General features: G+C 41.5%; 2 protein-coding genes across 2 annotated transcripts; one reads left to right on the forward strand and one right to left on the reverse strand.

The window, feature by feature from the left end:
• The first annotated feature begins 954 nt into the window (after window positions 1-954).
• On the forward strand, window positions 955-23577 carry b4galnt3b (beta-1,4-N-acetyl-galactosaminyl transferase 3b). Its single transcript, XM_056416873.1, has 19 exons — window positions 955-1193; window positions 4284-4339; window positions 4459-4536; window positions 14285-14380; window positions 14736-14826; window positions 14952-15052; window positions 15140-15207; window positions 16533-16611; window positions 16763-16829; window positions 17055-17189; window positions 17347-17456; window positions 17624-17724; window positions 18195-18605; window positions 19193-19449; window positions 19871-20024; window positions 20159-20231; window positions 20338-20491; window positions 21154-21280; window positions 21893-23577. The coding sequence occupies exons 1-19, from the start codon at window positions 1052-1054 to the stop codon at window positions 21999-22001; spliced, it is 2409 nt and encodes an 802-aa protein (XP_056272848.1). The 5' UTR covers window positions 955-1051; the 3' UTR covers window positions 22002-23577.
• An 882-nt stretch (window positions 23578-24459) lies between these two features.
• Window positions 24460-26695, reverse strand: tnni1c (troponin I, skeletal, slow c; the record flags this gene model as incomplete). The annotated part of the gene is made up of 7 exons (XM_056416221.1): window positions 24460-24767; window positions 24855-25037; window positions 25157-25246; window positions 25360-25491; window positions 25603-25644; window positions 26488-26526; window positions 26642-26695. Coding segments are annotated over 7 exons (627 nt in total), but the record flags the coding sequence as incomplete, so codon positions are not given.
• Window positions 26696-27158: the final 463 nt, after the last annotated feature.

Here is a 27158-nt window from a genome sequence, read left to right on the forward strand (position 1 = left end):
TTGAAAAGTTGGTAAAAGTGAACCATACAGATGTTTTATTTATTACTATTATAGATAAATATACCAGTCTCGTAATTATGGTACCATATTGTTTGTATGGTGTATTGAATTCTGGTATCGGGTATCATGATATTTATGGCAGGTATGTAATATGTATAGAAGTTATAATATGAGTATCGTGACAAACAGGTAGAGACAGAACAGATTCAGGGAGAAGTCCATGAGGACTGTTCAGGCAAAAAAAAAGGAAGTTGGTTCATGAATGACTTTAACCATATTATATATAATGACAATGTATATTTGTTATTACTATCATTATAGGGCTGAGTCAGAGCGGAGAACCTTTTGGTCTTAAACTGTTTATTATCATTATTTAGATTTGTGGTCAGAACAATAAAATGACTGTAGTTGTGGTTCTAAAAGCTTTGAGGCTTCAAACAACGTGGATGTGGTGTGGTGAAAAAAAAAAAAAAAGGTCACCTGCACCCCCCCCCCCCCCGTTGTCACCTTTTTCACCCCTCATGAGTTTGCAGGTATGTATAAACAATAACGTGTTTCCGGTATTATATTTCAAAATAAAGTATCCAGCGACACACACATATTTGCGTATTTACGTGGACACAACGATATACAACACTATAGATGAAATCAAACGTGTTATCGGTACTATACAGTGCTTTGAAGATGTACAATCACAGCTTTGTGCGCGGGTGCACGCACCAATGCGTTATTGTTCACCATGTTCACGCTTTAATTTGAAGGCAAAAGTAGTTCCGTTCCGGTCTTTTGAACGCATCTTCTGTCTGCTCTGTGACCTTATCAGAGTAGTCGGAGCAGAGGTCGAGCCGACTTGGATGATCTTGAGTGCTCAGTTCAGTTCATGGTGGGACGCACCAGTGGCCACGCGCCCTGCGGATCTTCAGGACGCAGGTAGTGCGCGCACCAACCGGGAGCAGCGGTGAGTGGCTCGCGGGGTCAATCCCCTCCTGATGACAAAGCGGGGGACCACATCGATTCATAATTCGGAAGAGGTGTTCGCCTGAGTGCCAAGATGATCCCGGCATGTTTCCCCACGAAGACTTTCATGAGCAAGCGCAATCGCAAACAGCTTCTGCTCTCCGTTCTTCTGATGCTCGGAGCTCTGGCCGTGTACCACGAGATACTTGTTGTCAAAGCGTGGAGCGGGGAAACGAGTAAGTTTGTGGTTGCCCGTCGGACACTGTTACAAGTGTTTTCTCTTTTAATTGTTGTTTATGTAAATGCATAATTTAGACTGCGCTTTGATCTAATAGTCAACCTGTCACTGATACAACCGAATAATGTGAAAAGAAAAAAGAAGCAGAAATAATCGTGCATGTAAGTCATCACACAGCTGCCTATGTATACAAGTGTGCAACATCCAAACAAATGATGTAACACTTGTTTTGTGTTCACTTTTGTTGAGTCGACTCATTACGTTGGCTTATCTTTGAAGCTTTTATTTCAATATGGTGTTGAAGGGGAGTGTATTAGGCTATATCTATTTTTGATATGTGTTCCACTTTATTTCTACAATATGGAGTCAAACCGATTTTAAAAAACATCTTACAAAAATTGCCAACAAAGTGCAACTGTATCAATTACCTCAGAGCTGAATCATTCTGAAACAGTACGAACATCTGTTAATGCTGTGTGACGTAGGCAATTACATATTTCCACAATGTCCACATAATCTGTATGTATTTTACATCTACTTTTATTCGTCAATGATTAAAACAGTGAGAATAGTCATGTTGGGGTATAACAGAGATCTAACAACACATGAAAGACACACATTTCACCAATGAGCATCATTGATACACTAATAAGTTTTCATTTTAAAACAGCGTTTTATAACTTTTTAGAAATTATTTCCATCCATACTAACAAGCTTGAAAACGAATACCACATGACTATCCCGTAATGTGGATATTTAAAGTGGAAGGAGAGTGTCTGCTTAGAGAAATGCAATAGAGCATTTATGCTTTTGTTCATTTACAGTTTCTTTGTGAACTTCACAATAGTTGTGAAGAACAAAATCAGCATTTCTAAGAAAAGGAACAGTGTGTAACATCTAGGGTGATTAATTGCAGCAATAGAATATAGTGTTTATAACTAGTTGTAATCAGTGTATAACCAGTGTATAGTCCCCTGAAAAAGAATCATATTGTTTTTGTTCGCTCAGAAAACGCCATTTATGTCTTCCGAGGAAATGGTCCGTCTCCCACAGAGTGCGTATAGGTAGAAATTCGCTCAGATATTTAACGAGCACCGGTGTTAAATAGAGTATTGATAAGCCCCGACGTTACTGGTGTTTTTCAGGACTATGCATACAAATATAAATTCTTCATATTTCATTTAATTGGTTGCAATCTGCAACCTCACCACTAGACGTCACAAAATTGTACACAATTCGCCTTTAAATGTCTCTGCAGCATGCCAGTAGTATCAGGTTTATATTTTCATCACCTCAGTTAATATGTCCAGATGGAGAAATGGCTGCCTGTGTGGTGAGGCAGGTGATTTTCTTTCTAATGGGCACTTCTCCCACATTTTTGAATAATCCTTCAGTTGAGAAGAAAAAGCTTTATTTCAGTTAATAATAAGCCATTCACACCAGCCTCTCTCTAATACTGGGATAAACACTGTCTGCAGTGTGCTTCTTCCTCATGACTGTGTAAACTACATTTTTAATGTTAAACAAAGCCACTCACTTGAAATATACTTGTGCAACAGTGTTTTTCTAATTCCTTCTGACTAAAAAAAAAAGTCCAGTAGAAACGTCCAATTTGCTGCATCAGGATATGCCAAACCTGGAGGATAGTCCTCAAAATGGACAGAACAGACCAAAATGTCACATTGATACAATAGCCAAATGAAAAATATCCAGTCCCTTTACTGATGAGGTGTAATAGTTGTCCTGTTTGGAGGCTGGATGCCTGTAAAGACCTGAAGCCATTTGACACATAGTTCTTTGGAATTACTTGAATTTGATGACAGAATGAATAAAAAAGAAACAAACAAATGTGGGGAGATAAAGTATCTCTCTTGCTTTTCTTAACTGCCGGTCTAAAATGACATGTTTTGCCAAAATTGGTCCACATGTCTTCAGAGTGTGTGTTTGGAGATCTCCACCCTGTTTATAATGACAGACTGAGTCCAATAGCGCTGTAATCCCAATGCACTCACTGACACCACAAGCTCACAAAAAAACAAACACTGAGGACCTCCTTTAAAATGCACCCTATAATTTAAAAAATGACTGAAGAGGTTAGGAATACTATTTCTGCATCGGCTCGGCTAAAGTGCCAGAAGAAATAAATTCAAAAGCATGTTCAGTAGAAATATCAGAAATCTGGTAACATCTGAAGTGACGCTACCTGCTATCAAGCATCAATCGAGTTAGATTTATAGCATTGGATGTAATGATAGTCTACGTAGTTTCAAGTCATTTGAAGGAGTGGTTGTTTTTCTGTCCAGCTGTCTGTGCCATGTTTTCAGGAACACTTTCACACATATACACTACCGTTCAAAAGTTTGGGATCACCCAGACAATTTTGTGTCTTCCATGAAAAATCACACTTTTATTTATCAAATGAATATAAAATATAGTCGACATTGACAAGGTTAGAAATAATGATTAATATTTGAAGTATTCATTTTGTTCTTCAAACTTCAAGCTCAAAGGAAGGCCAGTTGTATAGCTTATATCACCAGCATAACTGTTTTCAGCTGTGCTAACATAATTGCACGGGTTTTCGAATCAGATATTAGTCTTCTAAGACGATTAGCAAACACAATGTACCATTAGAACAATGGAGTGATAGTTGCTGTAAAAGGGCCTCTACACCTCTGGAGATATTTCATTAGAAACCAGACGTTTCCACCTAGAATAGTCATTTACCACATTAACAATGTAGAGAGTGTATTTCTGATTAATTTAATGTTATCTTTATTGAAAAAACAGTGCTTTTCTTTGAAAAATAGTCATTTCTAAGTGATCCCAAACTTTTGAACGGTAGTGTACGTGTGTGCTTAGCTCTCACAAACTCTCATTAGGTAAATAAATTGATTTTCAAATGCCACCAGTCATAAGAAACATTTTGTTCAAATGCAAAGTCAGGAAGATGCTAATACAGGAAAAACAACCTGTTTCACCTCCTGCGGAAATCACTCATTTCTTTCAAATGATCAGAAAAGACATCGTGACAGTGTTGTCCATCTGTGCACAGTCTGTCGGCTGATGTTTTCACCCACTTCCTCAGGAATGAATCCTGACGCTGACGGCAGAGGCTTGAAGAAAACCATGTTTACCAAAATGGTAAGGACGTTGCATGGAAAAAGAAGTGGTGACAGAAAATATGGTGATGCAGGGGCGTGTGTTTGTGTCGGAAAGAGTGAAGGAAACCAAACTAAGGCTGGACTATGTGTATTTTCCAGGTCAGAAGGGACCATCAACCAGACTCTTTGGAGGATTCAGCTGTTTTGAGCTTCACTCCACAGACCTGGAAACCAGAGGTGTGTGTGTGTGTGTCCACAGTGTCTGCATGCTAACACTGTCTCCCCTCCTTTGAACTCAGAATAACCTGCCCAGACCTGCCCAATTTCCCCCACCTCGATATACAGTGTGTTTCCTCCAGCAGTCATCTTCAGTAGCCTCCATTGCTCTGTCATCATGTTTCCACTATATTAAGCAGCACTGTGCTTTAGCAAATTGCTTGCACCTTATGTTCCATTTTGGGGGCAAGCTGTTACTGTGTCTGGCTCTGCAGTCTCTCCAGTCTAAGCAATATTGCATTATAAGTTCCACAAAGTGTACATTCAAAAAGGTTTGGGTGGTATGACAAAATATACAATGTGTCAACTATGATTGATTTCCAGTTGTTATGGGGATGCTGGTATTGTTCTCACCTTGTGAGTCTGTGTGTCATCATGGCAACATTTGGTCCTGGAGACACCTACTGTAGCAAGAACTAGCACTAAATCAATGTTGCCCTTTATTTTACATTACATGTCATTTAGCAGACGCTTTTATCCAAAGCGACTTACAATAAGTGCATTCAACCATGCGTACGAACGCAGAACGACAAGAATCCAGAAAGTAACATTTCGTCAAGAAAGTCGAACTACAAAATGACCTTAAGTAAGTGCCATTTCAGTACAACTGAAGTGCTAATCTATGTTTTGATCCAGATATTCGGAAAATGTGTTTTTATTTTCCGGTGGACGATGTAGAGACTTCCTGCCGTCCTGATGTCAGTGGGAAGCTCGCTCTACCACTGAGGAGCCAGGACAGAAAACAGTCTGGATTTTGTCGAATGATTAGCTCGAAGTGAAGGAGTCACGAGTCGATTGGTTGTTGCCGAGCGGAGTGAATGTGCTGGCGTGTAAACTTTGACCATATCTCGGATGTAGACGGGGCCCGATCCATTCGTAGCATGGTACGCAAGAACCAATGTTTTGAAGCGGAAGCGGGCAGCCACCGGTAGCCAGTGAAGAGAGCGGAGGGGTGTGGGTGAATTCCGGGAGGCTGAAGACCAGTCGAGCTGCAGAGTTATGGATGGCCTTAGCAGGTAGACCTGCCAGGAGGGAGTTACAGCAGGCTGCCTGGACCAGAACCTGTGCCACCTTCTGAGTAAGAAGAGGACGTATTCTCCTGATGTTGTGGAGCATGTACGGCCCTCTACTATCTGACTGCTGGTGAGACGCCACAGGATACTCACACACTGGACCTCAGTATTCAAACACCCACAGTCCAGAGAGTATGGATCAGAGTTCACTTCACATAGATTAATTTGTAACACAGTTTGACAAATAAACCTGAGCTGGGTCCGGTATTAAAGACAACAACCTCCCTCCACATCTGTCTTTCCCAACTCCCGAACAAACATATTGACATTCATACCATCACACTCAAGGCATGTGCCGTCCCCGTCCTCTCCATCATTACATATTATTTCTTGTCACTCAGTTTAACCCATGTCCCAGATCAAGCTGGTTACTTTAAAGCATGAGGCGGTTTCTTGCCGACGTCTCCCCCCCTAGTTACTTCTCTTATAGTTATTTTGTCTAAGCCTCCCGGTCCTCGCTCTGAGCTGCTGAAGGTCTTCTTTGGGGTAGGGTCCTTTGGGGCGTTACTGCTTATATCTTGTTATTCATTATTATCACATCATGTACGTAAACAGAACTGCCCTTTGGTAAGGGTTACACTCTACTAATGCCACTTAAGGCAACTCGACTAGTCAATGGCAGAATATGCTGTTTTTCTCAGGTGGTTAGACCCGATAAGAAATGCAAGCTAGATTATATTAGGTTATATAACACGTTCATCACAATCGCAGGGTTCTTTAGAGCCACCCTGAAAAACAGACATTACCGCAGCTCAATTTGACCTTTAGCCCGATAACGGCTATTACCTCCTAGTGCTAGAAACCACGTCTTCTTCTTCTATAAGACGGGCATTGTTCTTTCAGCTGGGCTCCCCATATTGTTCTTTCCCTTTCTGTGAGCGTCAAGGGCAATCCCCTCCTCAGCCCGTCTGCTGGTGTTGATTGACCACGCCTTGCTTCTACTCGCCTCTGTGGCTGGCAGGGCTTTGCCGTGATGGTCTCCTCTCTAGTCCTCTGGCCTTCCTTCAGGTGCTTCTGCCTTGGTGCAGTGTGCGATGTGGTACCAGTGTGGTTTCCCTTCACTGCGATAGGCGTGGCCAGTACCACCAGGTAGGGTCCAGTCTGCTGTGGCTCGTCCCACTTCCATGGATGTACCGCCTCCTCCTGTGGGTCTGGTCCCACGAGCCTCTCCTCCGTCGCTCCTTTCACCTGTTGAAACAGTGCTTCCTGCATACCTGCCGCTCCCTGGACATAGCTTCGTATTTCTTTGGCTAACAGATCCCATGGGGGACCTTTATGAGGCCCCCCCCCGGTACGGTACGGGCCTAGGCCGTCCCGCCAGCCTCTCATGGAGAGTTCAATGTGTACTACGATTAGTTTGTATTGTCATGTTCATTAATGCCACCGGCAGAGCAGTCAGCCAGTCCATTCTAGTCTCCTTGCAGATTTTGGCTGGCTTGGCTTTTAGTGTACCTCTCTTCCAGTCCCTGGGACTGGGGATGATACACCCAACCTACCCTCTGTTTGACCCTCAACGACTGACATATCTTTTCCATTATCGTGTTGTCAAAGTTACTCACTTGACAAAACCAAGACCGTTTGCTGTTCTGGCTCCTCATTGGTGGACCGAGCTCCTCACTGACATCACGACAGCACAAAGTCTCCCCCCGGAACCTAAAACAACAATACCTTGATTAAAAAGAGATTAGCACTTCCGTGGCACTTACTTACGGTATTACTTTCTTGAAGAAATGTTACCCTCTTGATTCTTGTTGTTCCGAGTTTGTACTCATGGTTGAAGTAAGTCACTTTGGACAAAAGTGTAATGGAATGTAAAAACTGCGTCCCCTTATCAGACCTGATTATTGGAATTACTTCTCTGGTTAGAAACTTAGCTACAAATATAGCATCAGCTCTGGCTACTGGGCGGCTTCCACCCCTCTGCTGAATCTGTCAATCATCATCTCTTAACTCACCTGCCTGTGCAGACAAAGGGGGGAACGGTTCAGCCAAGAGGGTCCGGAACGAGGTTGACTCCGGCGTGGGAGCAACTACAGCCAAACCTGCCACAGGACCCGAACTTGACCTGTAACCCATCAACCATCAACAACCATAAAGATCTGGGGTGGCGGTAATGGCTCCGCCTCCAGATCAACACGCGCTTCGAGTAGGTCATTGGATATTGCCAGGACTATCTTCATAAGAAAGGAGGGCAACACGCTCTGCCAGCTTAACCGTGCGACAGATTGCAATCGTTATCTCAGGAACGGAAAGTATGCCATAAGTAGTCGTGATTATAGAATTTGGTGCGGTGAGCAAGGCGTGAAGACCAGCCGGTACAACGTCAAAGCATGACCCATGCTGCGGCTGCTAACCCCGGTATCAGGGAGGTTTCGGGGAGTCAGGATTCGTCAAGGCAGGCGCCCTGATGAGATCAATCTTTAAATGTACCACTGCCTCCTCCGCAATGTCGGACACTGCCGATTTAACCAAATTCTGAAGAGGTTGAGACTTGAGAGCATAATCTGAAATCCACGGAAGGCCATATCCCGCCATTTTACCAAAATGTAAACCATTTGTTTGATCGTTGTGGGGCGTGGTGCTGTTACAATTACCGTGAGATGTTCCACTGCAATGGATCTAGTTGGACCTTCTAGTTTTCGGCCAAGATATTTAACTTTCAACTTTCTCTTTTTACCTTAACAGACCTAAATATTTATCTTTTGATGAATGATGCATCCCGATAGCCTTGTGGCAAATGCATGTACTAGTATTGTAGACCGTCTAAGGTAAATGCAAACAAATATCGCGAATTTGAACCTTTATTGCTCTTAGGTCATAAATCAATAAGCCATCTGTTAGAGTCATGTCTTTGCCCGGGATAAAGAAGAGTATTACACGGACTACAGTCTGTTCTAACACTACTTCAAGTAAACCGGAAATTAGACAAAGGATATTGTTTTTCTATGGAGGTTTGGCATTTGCTTTGAGTTGGATGAGTACCTGTTCTACTGATTTAGGAGTCGACCTCCGTGCCTCAGGAGCTCAATGCAGTTGGTGGCATACTGCCAGATCAGGTGGCATGTCAGATGGATTACCCCCCCGACTAGGGACGTCCATCTGAAAAATCACAGCAGGAACAGTCATTATTTTGCATGGTATTGGCTCATTGGTCCTTGGTTGTACATACACTGTCTCTCATGTTGCTGGTGGTATTGCAGCAGTATGACCCACCAGCAGGTGCTGATGCAGCTGTTGGTGGTTGAGCAAGCTGCCGGTGTAGTACCTCAGGTTGGCCAATGGACCGGGCATAGGATGTACCTTGCCCAGTGTTAGGGGTTGATTTGGATCGTGGGTGCACTACCTCAGCCCATCGACCAGATGAAGATATAGGTCGCTGAGGTGGTTTCTTCCTCAGGAGGCGGGGCTGCTGATGGCAAGAAGTACTCCCTGCTGTAGTTCTGAAGCACAGGGCATGCGTTTCCCCCTTTCATCTCGCCCGTGTCGGGGGGGGGGGGGGGGTCTCGACCCTCCCCTCCAGGACCTCATGCTTCGCCAAGCTCGAGCCACAGACCGAGTGCTCCAGCTGGGCCTCTGTTTCCGCTAGCGTCTCCCTCAGCTTCTCCCAGGTGGTCACTGACTGGTCCCTCAATGGTCTCGCTGGGTCGAGTGTTTCACCTGGGCGGCGGCATGTTGTTTGATCCAGTCCAACACTTCAACGGAGTCAGTTGTGCCTCTGCAGCACGTATGGCTCAGTTCAATACTGCCAATGAGAGGCCACTGGCTCTTTAGTTTCCTTCTGTCAGTCACACACAGCCGGATTTGGCCCAATGGAGTTAGGTCCTCGATTTCTCCTCTCATTTGTATGTACTGGAGACACTTTTGGATGGCACTCTTCAAACTCAAAGACTTGTCTACACAATGTATGTACAATTATTATTTAAATAATTATCCTTTGAGTAATTTACGCCTCCGTCTTTCTACAGACTCACTTTATTTGACTTGTACTGGGGGTGTTAATTGACATACTGATGATTGAGATCATTATTAAGAGTGTCATCAGTCCACTGACCTCTCTATTCACTGCAGCACACGGACCTGCCACACCTTGAGGGCACGCAGTTCTGTCATTTCCTCGCACCGGACCCAAAACAATCTTATTTTAATCTTACCAGTTATCAATGGAGGGCTAACGGCCATTAAATTTCCCATATATGATCAATAATTTCCCATTTATCTAATTATCTTTCCCATACACTTTCTGCATCATTTATAGTTATCTTATCCCCGATTAAAACCAAAAACAAATGAGGAAGGGAGCGCGGTAGTCAGAATATGCTCTCCTGCTTGTGTCCATTTTTATTTTATCAGTCTTGAAACGCACGTGCATGCACCGCAACCTTGACTCAAATCGGCACATATCCACCGGACTCTCAAACCCACGAGTTGTTGACACGTCGGTCCCGTTTGTCTGAAACAGGGGAGCTGTAAACCACTTCTTATGGATTATCTAAAACAGACTATCAGGACAATACATCAATGAATTTGTCGAAGTGGCTCGGCAGAAGGGTGGAAGGAGGAGGGGGACAGGGGGGATCAAGGGGGTTGGAAAAGAGTTTTTTGGGGTTAGAGAAAAAAGAAGGAAAGAATTTTGGTTAGGTAGAAAGAGCTTTTGGTTGCAGAGATAGAGGCAGAGAAGAAGAGAAGAGATTGATAGGCGAGCAGGTCGTCTGCTTGATTCGATTTCCACCATTTCCTTTTCGACGCTCGCAAGGTGGCTCTCGGCGCGCGACAAGTCAGACAACCACCGAGCCGGTCATGTCTTAAAAGAACAAAGAGAATCGAGAGATGAAGACAGAGTAGAGCGTCTGTGGCAGAGTTAGGATGCATTAGTGAGGAGTCCGTTGAAGGGAGGGCAGATAGAACAGAGTAGGCCAGAGAGGAGGGACAGAGGGTTCGAATGCTGCGACATACAGATGCAGAGTCTGTAGATATGGGAGGGTTGTCAGTTCCAGAGAGTGAGAGAGAGTAAGAGATGAAGAAGTGGTCAGAGACATGAAGTGGAGTTACAGTGAGATTAGAGGTAGAGCAGTTTCTAGTGAAAATGTAGTCAAGGTGGTTGCCGGCTTTGTGAGTAGGAGGGGAGGGACTGAGTGAGAGATCAAAGGTAGACAGTAAGAGTAAGAGATCACATGACTTCTCTGTCTGGATGTTGAAGTCACCCAGAAGGATGAGCGGGGGGCTGTTTTCGGAGAATTTCGACAGGAGGACATCTAATTCTTCCAAGAAATCTCCCAAAGAACCAGGAGGACGGTAAAGAACAACAATGTTTAGTTGAACCGGATGAGTAACCGTCACAGCATGAAACTCAAAAGTCAGTGGGGTAAAAAGTGGAAGCGGGTAGAGAGAGAAACACCATTTGGGTGAGATGAGTAAACCTGTACCTCCACCCCGACCAGATAGTCTGGATGTGTGGCTGAAGGAAAAGGCAGAGGAGAGAGCAGCCGGGGTAGAGGTGTTGTCTGGTGTGATCCAGGTCTCAGTGAGAGCCAGGAAGTCAAGAGACTGCTCGATGGCAAAGCCAGAGATGAAATCAGCCTTGCGGTTGGCTGACTGACAGTTCCAGAGGCCTCCCGTGACAAGGTGCCGGGTGTGTGTAGAACAGGTAGGAAAGATAAGAGGAGGGGTTTCGGTGCATGAATGAACGAATCCGAGGCCTATAGTATCTACAAGTTGAAATACGCAGAGGTATGGAAAGTACACACATATTCACAAAGCTGTGTAATACTCAGCCACCCCCGAAGACTCCTATGTCTTTATCCTCCGATTCTTCGTCCGACGAGTCACAGCTGATGCTAAAGACCCTATCCGGTTATGCACCCGAGTTGATGATAATTACCTCAGTTGCGTTAGGACACTCCCCTAGCCCGTCGGTATTTAAATGACCGTCAATTGAAACCAGGTGGCCTCAATAAAAACAGCTGGTCACACCCCTAATCACTGGAGATTCAGGTGAACAGAAAACAACTCTACCAAAGATAAATCCTAAAACAGTACAGACCAACAATCTAGTAGTATCAAACACAATAGTGCCTTAGCAGATAAGACTAAATTAAAGAAGATACTTAGCCAGGATCCAAATAGTCAGTAGTCTAGCCTCACATCTCCAGGAAGACTTACTTCCAGGAGATGTTTTTAAAGGACTCAGGCAGCCGCGTTAGGACACTCCACTAGCCCGTCAGTATTCAAATGACCGTCAATTGAAACCTGGTGGCCTCAACAACAGGAGCTGGTCACACCCCTAATCACTGGAGATTTAGGTGAACAGGAAACAACTCTCTACCAAAGATAAATCCTAAAACAGTACAGACAACAAATACAATAGTGCCATAGCAGATGAACCAATTTAAAGAAGATACTTAGCCAGGATCCAAGTAGTCAAGCCTCAAAGGTAGGAATGCACACAGATAGAATATTTAGATTTCTGTCTACCTCTGGAAATAGTTTCAAAATGAAGGAAGAGTTTAAAGATAGGTGTAGACCAACGAAGGTCGCTGGAAGTGGGGAAGGGGTTTTGTCCCACGTTCCGCCCCTGGTTCGCTTTTTGGAAGATAGTCTCCAGAAAGTCTTAGCTGTTTATCAATACCAAGTACATGGAGTACAGACTTGTGTACTTTTGGAGCTTGGTCTTAGGAGTCCAGACTTCAAAGGACAGGAGGTTGCAGGACAGTCTTTTGGCAATTGGAACAGCAGCTGACTTGATGACGTCACCACATCAGCTGTTCTTACTCCTGAGAATTAAGAGCTCAGGTGCGGAGGAAGCAGGCAATACTCCAGGTAAAGGGAACAAAAACTCTTAACTTGAGGAAAAGGTTCAACATAAAAACTCTGGTTGTATGAAACGTTAGTAGATAGATAGATAGATATATACTTTATTAATCCCCAAAAAACAAAACACAAAATATAAGAAGGGTTAGGGTGATCTGGCAAGAGGTGAACTGTTGTAGAGCCTCATAGCCGTCGGCAGATGTGTTCCTGTATCTCTCCTTGTGGCAGCGGAGCGTGAGGAGACGTCTGGAAAGTACTCTCCTGTCCTGTAGGAGGTGGGTGGAGGGTGGTCCGGGTTGTCCAATATGGACACCTCTTCTCTCACCTCCTCTCTCCACCCACTTCCAGGTGCAGTGCTCCCAGCAGCCGATGATGGCCCCAGCCAGCCTAAACAGTTTGAAGTCACCGGCACCTCCACGCTCCTCTGCTCCCCAGCAGACAATGGCAAAGTGCAGCACCGACAACCGACTGGTAGAATAACTCCAGCATCTTGCTGCACACGTTGAAGGATCAAGCTTTCTCAGGAAAAAGTCGACTCATCCCTTCTTGTACACAGCGTTGATGTTGGCCTTCCAGTTCAGTCGGCTGTCGATGGAGAGGCGGTATATGCTCTCTCCATGTCCGTCCACACTCCAGTCCACCACCATCTCTCTGGTCTAGTAAACTAAACACTGGGAATCTACGACAGGTACAAAGATAGGAATCGACCACGGGTAACAAAGACAGGGATAAATGACACTAACTAAGACAACAATCCGGCAGGGTACAATGGAAAGACTGGCAGAATATATAGGGGGAAGACCACAGGTGTAGGGCATGAGACAATCAGGGAGACAGAGGAGTGGCTGAGGGCAGGTGAAGGGAATAAATAATCAAGACACTAGGGAGCCACAGAACAGGGTGTTACACTTCTATGGTAGTTATCCCTCTCTCATTGGAAGATTTAATTGACACACTTTTTCTACTTAATTTTTTAGTGTATATCATTATTGAATTAGATAAAAGGTTGCAAATCATTTGTTTGTTTGATCTATAAATGTTTGTTTTCTTAACTTTATTTCCAGAAAATGTGTCTGTCATTCCTAATTCATCCACCACAATTTTTTAAATTATTGATCAATTGTTTAGTCTAGATACAAAGTCATAAAATAGTGAAATTCTCAGTTTCCTAAAGTCCACAATGATGTCTTGATGTTCTACTACACTTTCAGAACACAAAAGTATTCAATTGACAATCACGGAAGTCAAATAAATACTACATTTTCTCAAAACTAGTGAAGCTGTAACTGTAAATGATATAACAATAACACTTTAGCAGTCCATTAAATATCTTAACTTTCACAGATTAAGCACTCTGTCGATCGGAGGGGATGGAAAGAGAAAACGAATCAAAGTTGTCTCCAGTGTCCCCATCATCAAACCCTATTTAAATAACAAATTTAATGCAAAATACTCACTTGACCTCTCGTGATTTCCAGCTTTGCTAATAGTGTTGTTTCATCATTTGTATAGATCGTTAGATATTTGAAAGCTTGCCTCCACCCTAATTCAATGTGGTTTTCAAAACACAGAATAATCACAATAATATTGTCTTCAGAATGTTTTAAGCACCAGACATACAATATAGAATAAGGATGAAGTCATTTAAAAAACTTGAGTAAATAAATAAAACACAAACCAAGTGCTTGGCTGGATAACACTAGAGGAAACGTTTTATAATGTGGCCCAACCAACTCTTTTAATAAGAATGCGGTTGATGGTAAGAATCGAGCGTCATTTGAAACCACGTGTGTTCCAAACATCGTCCTCTCTCTGTTTACGTCCTGCAGTATAAGGGACGGGCTAATCTGCATGTCTTTGAAGACTGGTGTGGCAGTTCTACAGCTGACCTTCGCAAGAACCTGCACTACCCTCTGTATCCTCATGTGAGTCCAACCTGTATCTTCCGAGTTCGCTCAATTGTCATTAATGATATTTAATTGATAAATTACACTTTTAGCAAGGCTAGCACCATGGCTCTAGGGATGCTCATTTTGGTCGATCTACCACTTTGTTCCAGACAGAAATATCTGAGCACCAAAAGGAAGGCTTGACATTCATCATACAAAGACATCCCTGCACACACTATGACACAAGCATAGTCAAACACATGGTTGTTTTCACTCAGAGTTGCATCCTACATCCACCTGCTAGATCCTCATGTCCATGGACTCAAGATGTAGTCTCACTTTGAGTATATATATCAGGGCTGATTCTCAAAGTGTGCCTTTCCTCACTCAGTCCAGGATGACAGTGCGGAAGCTGGCCATCTCTCCTCAGAGGACCAGCTACGGGCTCAGGATATTTGGTTATTTACATCCATATACTGACGGTACAACATATACTTTCTGATTTAGTTTCTATCTGACACTACACTGAGTTCATGCATGCTATATCTCTCTCTATAGCTCCCTGAATCTGAATCTTATCATTTCCTTTGTTCTCCTTGTTTGTCAGGAGAGTTTGAATTTGCTTTGAGCTCTGATGACAACTCTGAGTTGTGGCTCAGCACAGATGACGATACACTTAACTTGCAATTGTTGGCATGGGTTGGGAAGGTACGTATGACTGATATCTTCTCAATTGGCACAGAGTATTTTCTTCATACTGTAATATTTATTTTGATGTGGGCTTTCTTTTTCTAGACCGGCTCCGAATGGACAGCCCCAGGCGAGTTTGAGAAATATGCCAGTCAGACTTCAAAACCAGTAAGGTACATTTACACAAGACTAGATTATACTGACACATCAACCGTTGATGTCAACCATGTGAGTAGATGAACACACTGGATTATGTGTGAGAGTATTCCACATCAGAGCCATCAAAAAGCATAGATATACTATTGTGATTTGGTCACAGCTGTGTTTGAGTATTTTACAATGTAAACACGGCTCAGCGAATCATAATCGAGGACCTGAATTACCAGCCAGTTTCGAGACAATATAACTTCTGACATATTGGATGTATCTTTTTTCCTTGTCTCCTTTCCACTTCAAACCGCTGAGAAGGGCACATATAAAACCACACAGACCTTAATCTCTCAGTTAAACAACACAAACATCTCTACTTTTAGCAATATACAATTGTTTATTATAAGGTTCCTTCTTTTTTATGTTTGGGAATCCAAACTAGAGCTGTCGATACAGTTAAACAAAAACAAAAAATACTCTTACACACGGGTGCTGGAAAATATTAGATAGGCATTTCTAGCCATTTTATAGAAATACTTCAAACATACTAGAACGTTTTGTTCCACTGCGTAGGCGTGGATTAACGTAACTGGGCATAACATTTTGTTTGACACCAACAAGATAAAATGTATCAGCAATTCTGATGAACACATTGTTTATGTGTAGCCTAGAGGCCTTGTTTGTGAAGATTATCTAGATTTTGTTTGTTTGAATTGCAATATTATATATAACATTCATTTTACAAGGGTGCAACATTTATTCAGAGTGTCTGTTTGAAAATTCAAAAATAGATCGAACCTGTAAGAGGGAGATCAATTGATCTGAAAGTTGATTCATCTTTCCAAGGGGATGGAGCAAAACCACCCACAGTAAAAAAAAATCACACACACACAAGCACGCACTCACACACACACAGATCCTGACAACTGCATCTGTAAAAGTAATAAACGTAATAAATAAACCCGAAGCAATTAAAAACAGGCAATATGTGTTTAGAGGTTACTGTCCATATGTTGCCCAATAGTTTCAGTTTAATTGTGACAAGCGTAAAGTATACAAAAGTATCCTAATTAAAACAAATATGTAATATCTGATTCATCAGCCTCAAGAGACCCGAATGAAAAAAGACTGATACACAGATTTGAATCTGACCATGGTCGGGTCTATTGCCTTTAATCTAGTCCAGTTTATTTACAGAAACCAATAATACAAATATGCCTTTTAATGAGGAATCACAGATCCTGCACTTGGAGCAACATGGTTGTATTTCTTTGTCGAAACAATTTCGGTTGCGTCCGATGTATATGTCATAATGTAGTACTGAATATGAACTTCCATTGTCTGGCAGGCTGTCTGCTCAGAAGAAGTACTTCTTTGAAGTTATCCACAAGCAAAACGACAAAGGGACTGACCACGTGGAGGTGGCAGTAAGTTATTTAACTCTGCAGTTATAGAACTAGTCCTCTCCTTCTTTCTTTGTCTCATTTCATTGGGTCCAATTCTCATGTCTCATTTCCTGTGCAATGTGAGTAATATAATGGAAGAGACATGCAGTTATTTGTGTTGGTCTACACACAGTGGCAGCTCCTGGACAAAGGCTTTGGGTTCAAGGTTATTGAATCCAGTCACATCTCTCTCTATGTTGGTAAGTACAAAAAAACACTTCCTTCCTTCTACTTAAAAATACATCACTCAATGAATTCTGTGAGCTCAGGGTTGAATCTCTATCACACAGTGTAATGTAATCCAAAACTGTTTGCCGTTATTATTTTTTCAATGATGCTCAACACTGCATATCAAGACAGTACTTTTGTTTTACAATAAATATAGCACTTGTCTTATTCTGGTTCCCTGTAACTTTTCCCGACAGATGAGTCTGCCTTGTTGATGAGTGACGTATCCCAAATACCGCAGACGGCTGCAAGTCCCCAGCACACGCCCACAAAACAGCAGATTGGTTCAGCAGACATGTTGAGGGAAGACCTGCGAGACACTCTGTATCGAGGTGAGAGACGTCTCTCTTTTGGTCTATTTCTCCCCCCCGCAGCAGATAAATCACCTCAACCTCCATTTCCTACCATGCGTTTTTTTGCAACATATTTTCGCGTGCTGAATGCACAAAGTGATCGTATCTCAAATCTGTGTGTTGGGATTGTCTGCAGTGCCTTTGATACACAGCACGTTTCTACAAGATGTCCTTCCTGGCTGCTCTTACAAACCCAGCTACACGATCAAAAACATTCCCCTCTACCGTTACCAAGGATTGCAGTTTGTATGTATTGATATAATTTGTTTATTTAAATTTTTAATGGTGGAGCTCGCACCCACACTATTCTCATCATCCAAAAGAAGACCTGATGCAATATGTTGTACAAGCCTTATTATATGTATACACAATCTCATGATTCATCAGTATGTCATTTCATTTCATCTCCCCAGGTCCACATGTCCTTTATCTACCCCAATGACTACACCCGACTTACACACATTGAGACAGAGAACAGCTGCTTCTACCCCAAAAGCCTGCAGTACATGAATAAGTAAGACACCACTAAATTAATTATAGATCCATATTCAGTAACAATTATCTTCACATACAATATTAAATTAAAATGCATACAGTATGACAGTGTAATGAGAAGTAGGTTACCAGTATCACCAACAGAGGGTGCTGTACCCTTCAATATACTAAGAATATTTTCATAGCAGGTTTATTTTTTATTTTTAAGAGTCCCAACTGAAAACTGATTATTTTATTTATGTATTTGACAGGGGCAGTGCACATCTTCTTAGCTGTAGTGCCTGGGCAGAAAACAGAATAACGTCTGTTAAGAAAACTAACACTCTATTATTAAAAACACAATTAGGAGACAGTACATATTCATTATACAACAACTACATCAGCAACAATACAATATTAACCACACATCTGTGATCGTAATGTAACAGCAGGCTATTGAACTTCTTCTAAATCTTGGCATAATTATGTGTTTTGTCTTCTTGTCCTCAGGTTACGTTTTTCTAGATACATGAAACTAGACCTTTCTGATAAGCAGGACATCGGAGAGCAGCGCAATAAAGAATATCATAGGAAGATGACCCCGAAAAGGAACCATACCCAAATCCGGAGACTCAAAGACTCAGAGCTTCAACCCTTCCAGAGAGATTCTCCTCTGTATGCAAAACCCAAGAAGATAGGGATGAAAATGCCTCTACAATTTGTAGAAAAGAGCACCCACAGAACCGGCACTGATATCAACTGGGGCCAGACCTTCCAGATCAACCACCTGAACCTCCAGGCACACCGATCAGATCAGATCGACCTGGGCTGCAACATCGCAGGCAACCTGCTTCTCCACTCGAGTGAGGCTCTGCCCGTGGTCAAAGCTTTCATGGAACAACTCAAGAAAAAGCACCACGGGTAAGTACTGTATTTGTATATGCACATTGCTTCAGGAATCAGTCTCATTATAATGAAGTATTAATATATGTTCCCATAATGAGAGATCTCAAATGAGTAAAAAGTATCAGCAAGATATACTGTATGTCTGCGAGTTGTAAACTGACCTTTTCAAATTGTTTAATTTAAATAAGTTTATATATTTATATTTATTATTATTACATATAAAGAGAGAAACTATCGAGTATTTCAGTAAAAAATAAAGAATCGTGGAAAGCCTTAACAAAATAAAATGTTGTGTAGCAGCACCTTTTCTTTCTATCGTGCAACCCTTCAGCATTGGACTGCATTGTGGGGCCCGAGCCGTAGGTTGGGAAAAACTAACCTATAACTGACCAATGAATGATGGCATGTCAGACGTGAATGTTGAAAAGCCATAACAAAATTAGATGAGTTGTTTCACTGTATTTTCTTTAATGAGTTTGCCACATCTTGGAATCAATTACACTTTCAATATATTGAAACAGCGAGTACAATCAAGTGCATGGATTATACAATCGTTTTGATACATTTCACCATGTTTTTTTTAATTCTCTCAATCCTTGCAGGCAATTCACGTTGGTGCGTGTTGTTAACGTGGTGAAGCACGTGGACGCGGCCAAGGGCAGCCGCTACCTTCTGGAGCTGGAGCTGAACGATGTGCACGGCCAGCTGCTGCGCCTGTCGCACTACGTCTATGCTCCGATTCTCCAAAGGCAACACAGCCTGGACTTCAGTTTCAAACAACCTGAACCTCAGCTGACGCTCTGTAACCCGGTGGGCTTCCAATGGAATCCTAAGGCCAACATCCACTTCATAGTACCTGGTACAGCCACCTCTACGCACGCTCACTGCAGCCATCACATTCACCAACTCCTTTGGTTCCTTGGTCCTGTGCTGTGCTCCTTTTTGTGTTTTGGATTCTGTATTATTTTGCTATTCACAAAAATATTAATCATCGAGGTACTCAGCTATTCAATGTTCTTTTTCTACTCGATCTCCAGTAGAAAAAAAGGCCTCCAGTATATCTGTTATGTAGCTATTGGTGTACGATTCAATGCTGTGCTGAGACTCAGATCTTATTGGACCTTTTGAAAAACACTTTTTGGGAGAGATCCAGAGCAGACATTATTTGAGCTGTGTAGAGATATCTACTACAGTCCTACTAGGACGAGATCAGAAGTGAAATTCTGACACTGATCAATAAGCATGACATGAACAACTTAATTTGTCTGTACGATTCTCAGTGAAAAACCAGGCTCGCTGGGTGCAGCAGCTGATTGCAGACATGGAGCAATTGTTCATAGAAACTGGAGACCTCAACTTCAATCTCATCATCACTGATTACAGCAGCACGGACATGGACGTGAAGAAGGCTCTAGAGAAATCCTCTCTCCACAGGTGTGTGTGTGTGTGTGTGTGTGTGTGTGTGTGTATCTATTGTTTCGCTTTAAATCGCCAATTCAACTTTTTAAAGCTCATCATATACATATAAGTACAGCATGTGCGATTATAATGCCTTTGGAATTCATCAGGTACCAGTATGTGAAGCTGAGTGGAAACTTTGAGCGCGCGGCTGGTCTGCAAGCAGGTGTCGACCTTATAAATGTGAGCATTGCGACATCACTCGTCAATAAAGCTTTAGGATGAGTGATAGATATGTGAATAGACTGTCATAATGAATATCCTTTTATATATTTCCCTCCTCACTCAGGATGACAACAGCATTGTGTTTCTTTGTGACCTCCACATCAACTTCCCTCCCTTCCTCATGGACACCATCAGGAAACACTGTGTGAAGGGATACATGGCCTTCGCTCCAATAGTCCTGAGACTGGACTGCGGGGTTACGCGTTTAGAAGCCAGAGGTAGGTAAATATATGGTGATTAGATTTTCATGTGACCATGGTTCCTTTTGAAGGTTGGAAATGTTATTAAACAATCTATTTGAAAGTACTCTCTTGAGCCAATTGTATTACTCACATATGAGTTGTTGCTCTTAAGCCTTACCACTTGAATCATATTTATCAAAAGTCCTTTAATGGAGTATTCATAAAGCAGTTCCTTTATGCTTAGAACAATGTCATAATTTACATAGTAGTGGTCTTTATCATGACTAAGAAGATGTTAAATCTGTATCCATGTCCAAGTGAGTGTCAGCCCTGCTAGATGTACAACAAAGTGTGAGACAGACAGTGAAGATACAGGACAGAAGACGGCTCTGGGATTTAGTCAAAAATGTAATAATTATAAGAGCCATTCAATGCAAAATAAAAACGTTGATTAGTTTGGTTTTAGAGGTATTATATACTGTATATGTGTCTCTCTTTTCTGTGACATGGCTCCCGTCCTTTTTTCTTTGCTTTACCGCTGACCGGTCTGAGGAAGCCTCCTCTTCCACTGCTTCTTCGTCAATGTGGGGATTCAGTCTTAAGAGAAGCAAGATGTGTGACTCAAGAGATGGAGGGGCACCTGTTGTGTTAATGCAAGCAACAATAAAGTTGAATGGAAATGTACACCTGATTTACAGGTGTCTGGGAGGTCAATGGCTTTGGCCTGCTGGGGATCTATAAGTCAGATTTGGACGCAGTGGGAGGAATGAACACCAAGGAATTCAGAGACCGATGGGGAGGAGAAGACTGGGAGCTCCTCGACAGGTCGGCCCTCACTTTCTAAATTTCACTTTATGTTTGTCACTGATAACATTTGTGTCTATTTCCTCTATTTATTTATTTTGTTTGCACTCAACTTTGTATATAACATTTTAAATAGCTCTTTCAACTCACTATGTTACTGTTTACTCACAGTGATAATGGACTTAAACACAGATTATGCGTAACAGTATGAGAATATACTTATGGTTGATTTTTACCTCCCTAGAGCAGTGTATTGCAAAGTGGGCACCCTGGGGTCTGGTGCCGCAAGATTAATTAGCATACCTTTTCTTTTGTAATAAATTAAGATGGCTGACAAGTTTCACAACACAAAACTTCAAGGCAGCATTTACATCACCTGCATTTGTATATTGCACTTGCATTTATCTTCCTATTTGGCATTTATGTTATTCTCTTCAAAATTAAACAACAAGCATACTTACTTTTGTAATTCATTAATTCAATATTTATCTGTGAATCTGCACAGCAATACAATATAAGCCTATTTTGGTTGAGTCTAGGCCCGCTGTTTCACTTTGTATCAATAGTGTGGCTTAAAAAGTGAGTGACCACCACAATGTGAACTGCATTGAAACAAACTCTCCTCTGCTCCAGAATTCTCATGGCAGGGCTTGAAGTGGAGAGGTTCTACTTGAGGAACTTCGTCCACCACTTCCACTCCAAACGTGGCATGTGGAGGCAAGCGCCACCCAGCTACAGATGACCTCTTCACCTGATGGCTGCACCATGACCACGGCCGCCAAGGTTACAACCACGGCAACCAGAGAACTTTAAGGCCGGAGCCCGATTCCTGCTCCAGAACCGTAACACCTGCTGACTGACAGATTAGGATTGGATACTGTCTTCATCCACTTCAGCTCTGTGAAAAAAGCAATTTACAGGTGGCGGCGGTGATGATGGTTGGTTGGGAGATACTACTGATACCTCCCAACACCATTGACATTGTGATATTACAAATGAAGATACAGCCAGGCACCACGTCGCTGATGAACACCATGGTGATCTGCATTTCTGGCTGCAGGGAACTGACCTGAACCAAAGATACTGAAGCTTTATTCACACAAGTGTCCTATATTATAATAGAGCACAGATTTTTCACTGGAGAATAAATGTATTCTTTTATTTGTGACTAAATCAAATAAACTGCAGAGTGTGTAGATGGTAAACACAGCCTTATTTATCAAGTTGTAAATTATGGAAACATTTATATTTATTGTTTTTTTTGGTTTGTAGGATTATGTTTTCATTTGAGTCAACATTATTTCTAGAAACACATGAACATCATAAAAATGTCTTCCCCTTATTGTTCTATCCAATATGAAATGTGCCTTCTCTTGTGATGGTTATTCAGGTGTTGGTGCTACACAGTGCTGTTTTTACAGTCAGGAAATCCCTTCAACTGGGAACAAAATAGAGATATTTAAGTGATTTTAATTATTGTATAATTTTGTTTTGTCTCACAACTACTGTCAATCATATTTAAAGAGGTCTGTTTGTGTTGCCCGGTGCATCACAGACAGTGTTGTCTGCCTGTTCTCCCGAGACTGACACTTACCAAAGATAATAGTTGAAAGTGGAGGATAATGACTTCTAATGCAATCCTGTCCAGAAAAGTTCAAAAGCGAATAAAAATGTGTAAATATAGCACAAAAGGCTAGTTTAGTCAATAGCTTGTTTTACTGTCATATATGTCTGTGCAGTCAGCTCATGTTATTGTTATTGATCTCCCTGCTGAATTTAATAGAGGTTTTTCAAAATATTTTTGGGGAGATACATATCAAAACCTTTGTTTAAGGAGTGGGAAATATTGCTTTCAGTGTCAACACAGTAAATATTGTAGAAAACATAGTGATGCAATATGATTTCTGTATTTCTTATAACTAGACCAATGTCCGGATTGTTCACATTCCAGTTCAACAAAATTGTTGTAGCTTTCTTAGTCTTTTGAATCGGGGTTAGTTGGTATTTATGACAATAAAAACACAATACTGGTCTGATGCCAGACTTGGTTTTGTTTTTAATATTGGCAGGAATTTTGTGATGTTTTTATTCTCCTTTTTTTGGCTACCATAGTATTGAAGCTTTTGAAATGTGGTTTCTGGTGAGGCAGGAATGTTTGATGTATTTTACTACTCCTTGATGTCTTGTTTTAAGATATACCTCACCCCTCTGCCAGTGCTGACAGTTCACCTCTGCCTTATGGTACTGTTATGACACGTCTCTTCTTTCAGAGACAGCATTGTTGTTCCATTTTACACTGAATAAATCATGTGCCTTTATTTTCATTCCATCATGTGTACTCTAGAACAGTAAATATGCTGTTTGAATAGGGAACTGAGACAAAAGGCCCTCCATACCTACCTACCCACTAAGTTTCTGCCCTTGCTCTGATTACACTCATCTTCAAACTTGGCATTCATTTTGATCACACACACACACACACCTGTTAGGTTTTGTGATTGCACCTTGCACGGTTGTGATGTTTTTCAACCTTCACTGACAGCTACGAGCATATGGGACAGTATTTATTATCGTAGAGGAATTCATTCCAGTCCAGGGGAAAGGCTAAGTATATCCCAGCTCCAACAGAAAATATATCTGGTGCTTTGTCACTGTAAGTCAATGGCATAGCTGAACATGAAAAGTGTCCACAATACCCCTTTCATAACTGCGTCAGAGGACAAGGTCAAGTCTTTTGCGTACATAAAATAAATCCAAAATTGTACCTGAAGGAATTATTTCTAAGCTGCAGCTTTAGAGCAGAGGCTGTAGTTATTACCTTCGCATTGAAAATGTGGAAGGTTATGTTTTGATCGCCGTGTATTTATTTATTTATTTGTATGCGTGTTCCTCGCATAACAAAAAAAGTTTTGAATCGCATGAAATTTGGTGGGATGATTGGTTATTATCCGGGGACCATTTGATTAGATTTTGGGATCAATCGGGTCAAAGGTCAAGGTCATGGAAAGGTCAACATCTTCTTTTTACCATAGCACGGTCAATTTTTATCCAATTGGCATGCAACTAATGCCAAAATGTTCATAATTCAATGCCCAATCTTGTGATATGCGAAGGTATGCGCTCTACCGAGTGCCCATTCTAGTTTACATATTACTTTAATGTTGTTAACATATGTAGGTGAAACAAAAGGAGAGGCAATATGTATGAATGTATTGTATTCTTTTACATAACAGCATTGGCAGGCATTAATAAACTCTTTATTCACAATATTTGTATTTTTAAAAACTGAACAAAAATTAGAGTGACTTGAAAGTATTTTGTATGATTTTACTTCTGCCAAAACAGTGACAGTGTTTGTTACAGTATGTATTTGTTTATTAATTCATTATAACAATGTTCAATCAGTTCTTAATCTGTAACATTATGTATTAAACATCTTCTTCCTGCCTTCCATACCAGACATGGCCTCCACATTCTTACGCCAGTCACCCACCTCCATGGTCATCTCCTGGAATCAAAACAAACATACCATTAGGTTTTTGCAGTTTATTTTTTTTCTCTAACATTTTGGATGTGTCTGTTTGAGTACTCATACCTTCTCTTGTTTGATGTCCTCTTTCTTTACAGACTTGAGGTTTGACCTCAGGTCCATGGAGCCCTTGATTTTGGATCCAAACAGAGCTTTCAGCATCTCATCTGCTGACACTCTCACCTTCCTCAGAGCTGGCTTCTTGAACTTCCCTCCGAGGTCCTTAACCTTTAGATTCAACTCGTTGATCTAGAGATGGTGAAAAGCTTAGCTGGTGACTATTTGATAATAAATAACTCTTTCTCTTGTTGTACTTCTATTTCAGTGTTTTTTCAAGTTAATCTGTTGTGGCATGATGGATGACATACATCTCTGTAGTTCTTGATTACTTTGGCTTCACAGTCGTACCGCTCCTCATCTACCTTTTTGATCTTTCCATTAATCTCCTCACAGATTTTCTAAAATCAATAGCAAACAAATATCCACACTGCATTTAATTACACAAACGAGACACATGATTATTGATTATTCTAAATTCTACAGTTAATCTCAGGGGCATAACCCCTCTCACCTGGAGGTCATTCATGTTTGAACCAATGAGCTGAAGCGGTGGAAGTTTCTCCCCGAGGTAGCGGACCTTCTCTTCCTCTCTTGCAGTCTTCTCTGCCTCAAGCTCTTCTGTTGCTCGAGTTAGCAAGAGGATCTGGACGAGTCACCGTGGAGAGAAATACGGAACATGTTGATGTGTAACCAGAGCTTAAAATGTTCCTTTCAGTTGTTATATGAAAAAAAAGTTAACACATGTGCAGTTTACCTTAAGTGATAGCCTGCGGGAGGCTGAAATCTTGCTTTTAGGCTGAAAAAAATAACAAAGAAAGACATGTTCCACTACTAGATCGTTTTAGCTATGATGCAATGTAAAATATATATTTTGTCAGATACACTATTCATTTCTTACCTGCAATAGTGATAATACGTTCCTAGTTTGGAACAATTACTGGTCCCTCTTTTTGAGAGCGGCTCAATCCCTTAGCCTACGTGATTAACAATGTGACTTTGACTTTCATACCGTTGCATCTTACTAGACAGCAGCTGCTTATGCTTTTTCTGTCTAAATGTAAGCTGCCTTTATTTGATCATTTCTCCAAACCCGGTGAAATCAAAATGAAAGCAACACATCAACAATTAAAATGTAATGTGCAAGAGAGTTGTTCATTCAATGCTTCATGCACATTTTTTTCATACATAATAACATAATTTCGGTTGAGTCTGAGCTCTTTGTATCAATAGTGTGGCTTAATAAGTGAGTGACCACGACAATGTGAATTGCATTGAAACAAACTCTCCTCTGCTCCAGAATTCTCATGGCAGGGCTTGAAGTGGAGAGGTTCTACTTGAGGAACTTCGTCCACCACTTTCACTCCAAACGTGGCATGTGGAGGCAAGCGCCACCCAGCTACAGATGACCTTGTCACCTGCTTGCTTAATTGCTAGTATCATTGTTTCTTTGAGTCTGTGTCAGTATGATACAGTCCATATCACTGCAGTTAACATGATAATATACTATTTAACTTGTATTTTGAAACTATGCCTCCGGGGAAGCTGTTAAGATGAGTGAAAAGATTTAGTCAGTAAAACAAGTTAGAACAGTAGAAGTACTATTATTGAACATATTGTCAGTTCAAATAAGTATGTTTACCTTTGCAACTGTCTTTGAGGCCACAAGGGGTGGCGTGAACTGAGGAGAAAGGAATAAAGACAAGGCATTTAAACCACATTAAATTTAAATTCGAATTAGTTTCCCACAGCATTGAGGTTAGAAAGAATAGTAAGACATGCAGTGTGTAACTTACATCACTGTGATGGTCATGTGAAATGTGTTGGACCAGAGAAATCAGAGACACAGAAACAAACAAGAGGTAATGTTATGGGTCTGAGACAAAGGTGCCACATTATCGGCCAGTAAACACTCCTGAAAAATAAAGGTTTTAAACAGTGTGACGACAGAACTTACTCATCAGACATTGTCAAAACAATTAGGACATTGGTAGATTTGAAAAAGACAACAACAAAAAACAGTCCAATAAAAAACAAAAACCGATACCCTCAGTATCAGAAGGTGCATCAAAGTGAAGTCTAACCAGAATGGTGTTTGACAGCAGTTGGTATATACATCAGATTCGTGCACCAAAGATCTTCTCCAAGAAGAAGCATCACTCCACGAAGTTTTAACGACAACCTATCCCTATCCCGTCGGGAAAACATCTGTGGTACTTTGAAGTACAGACGTAGTGAGACTTCTTCTCTTGTTTTAACTTCTCGAATACCTGGATCTGTGACCCACCCACCTCTCTGTCACAAATTATTGGT

This window comes from Pseudoliparis swirei, chromosome 6 (assembly GCF_029220125.1).
Source record: "Pseudoliparis swirei isolate HS2019 ecotype Mariana Trench chromosome 6, NWPU_hadal_v1, whole genome shotgun sequence".
NCBI lineage: Eukaryota > Metazoa > Chordata > Actinopteri > Perciformes > Liparidae > Pseudoliparis > Pseudoliparis swirei.

What these genes read in the sequence shown, in the direction of transcription:
- b4galnt3b (XM_056416873.1), top strand. Translation starts at nt 1,052, where the DNA reads ATGATCCCGGCATGTTTCCCCACGAAGACTTTCATGAGCAAGCGCAAT. An exon ending in CACAGACCTGGAAACCAGAG is followed by an intron (nt 4,537 to 14,284) that starts GTGTGTGTGTGT and finishes TACGTCCTGCAG; the next exon opens with TATAAGGGACGGGCTAATCT. An exon ending in TCACATCTCTCTCTATGTTG is followed by an intron (nt 16,830 to 17,054) that starts GTAAGTACAAAA and finishes TTTTCCCGACAG; the next exon opens with ATGAGTCTGCCTTGTTGATG.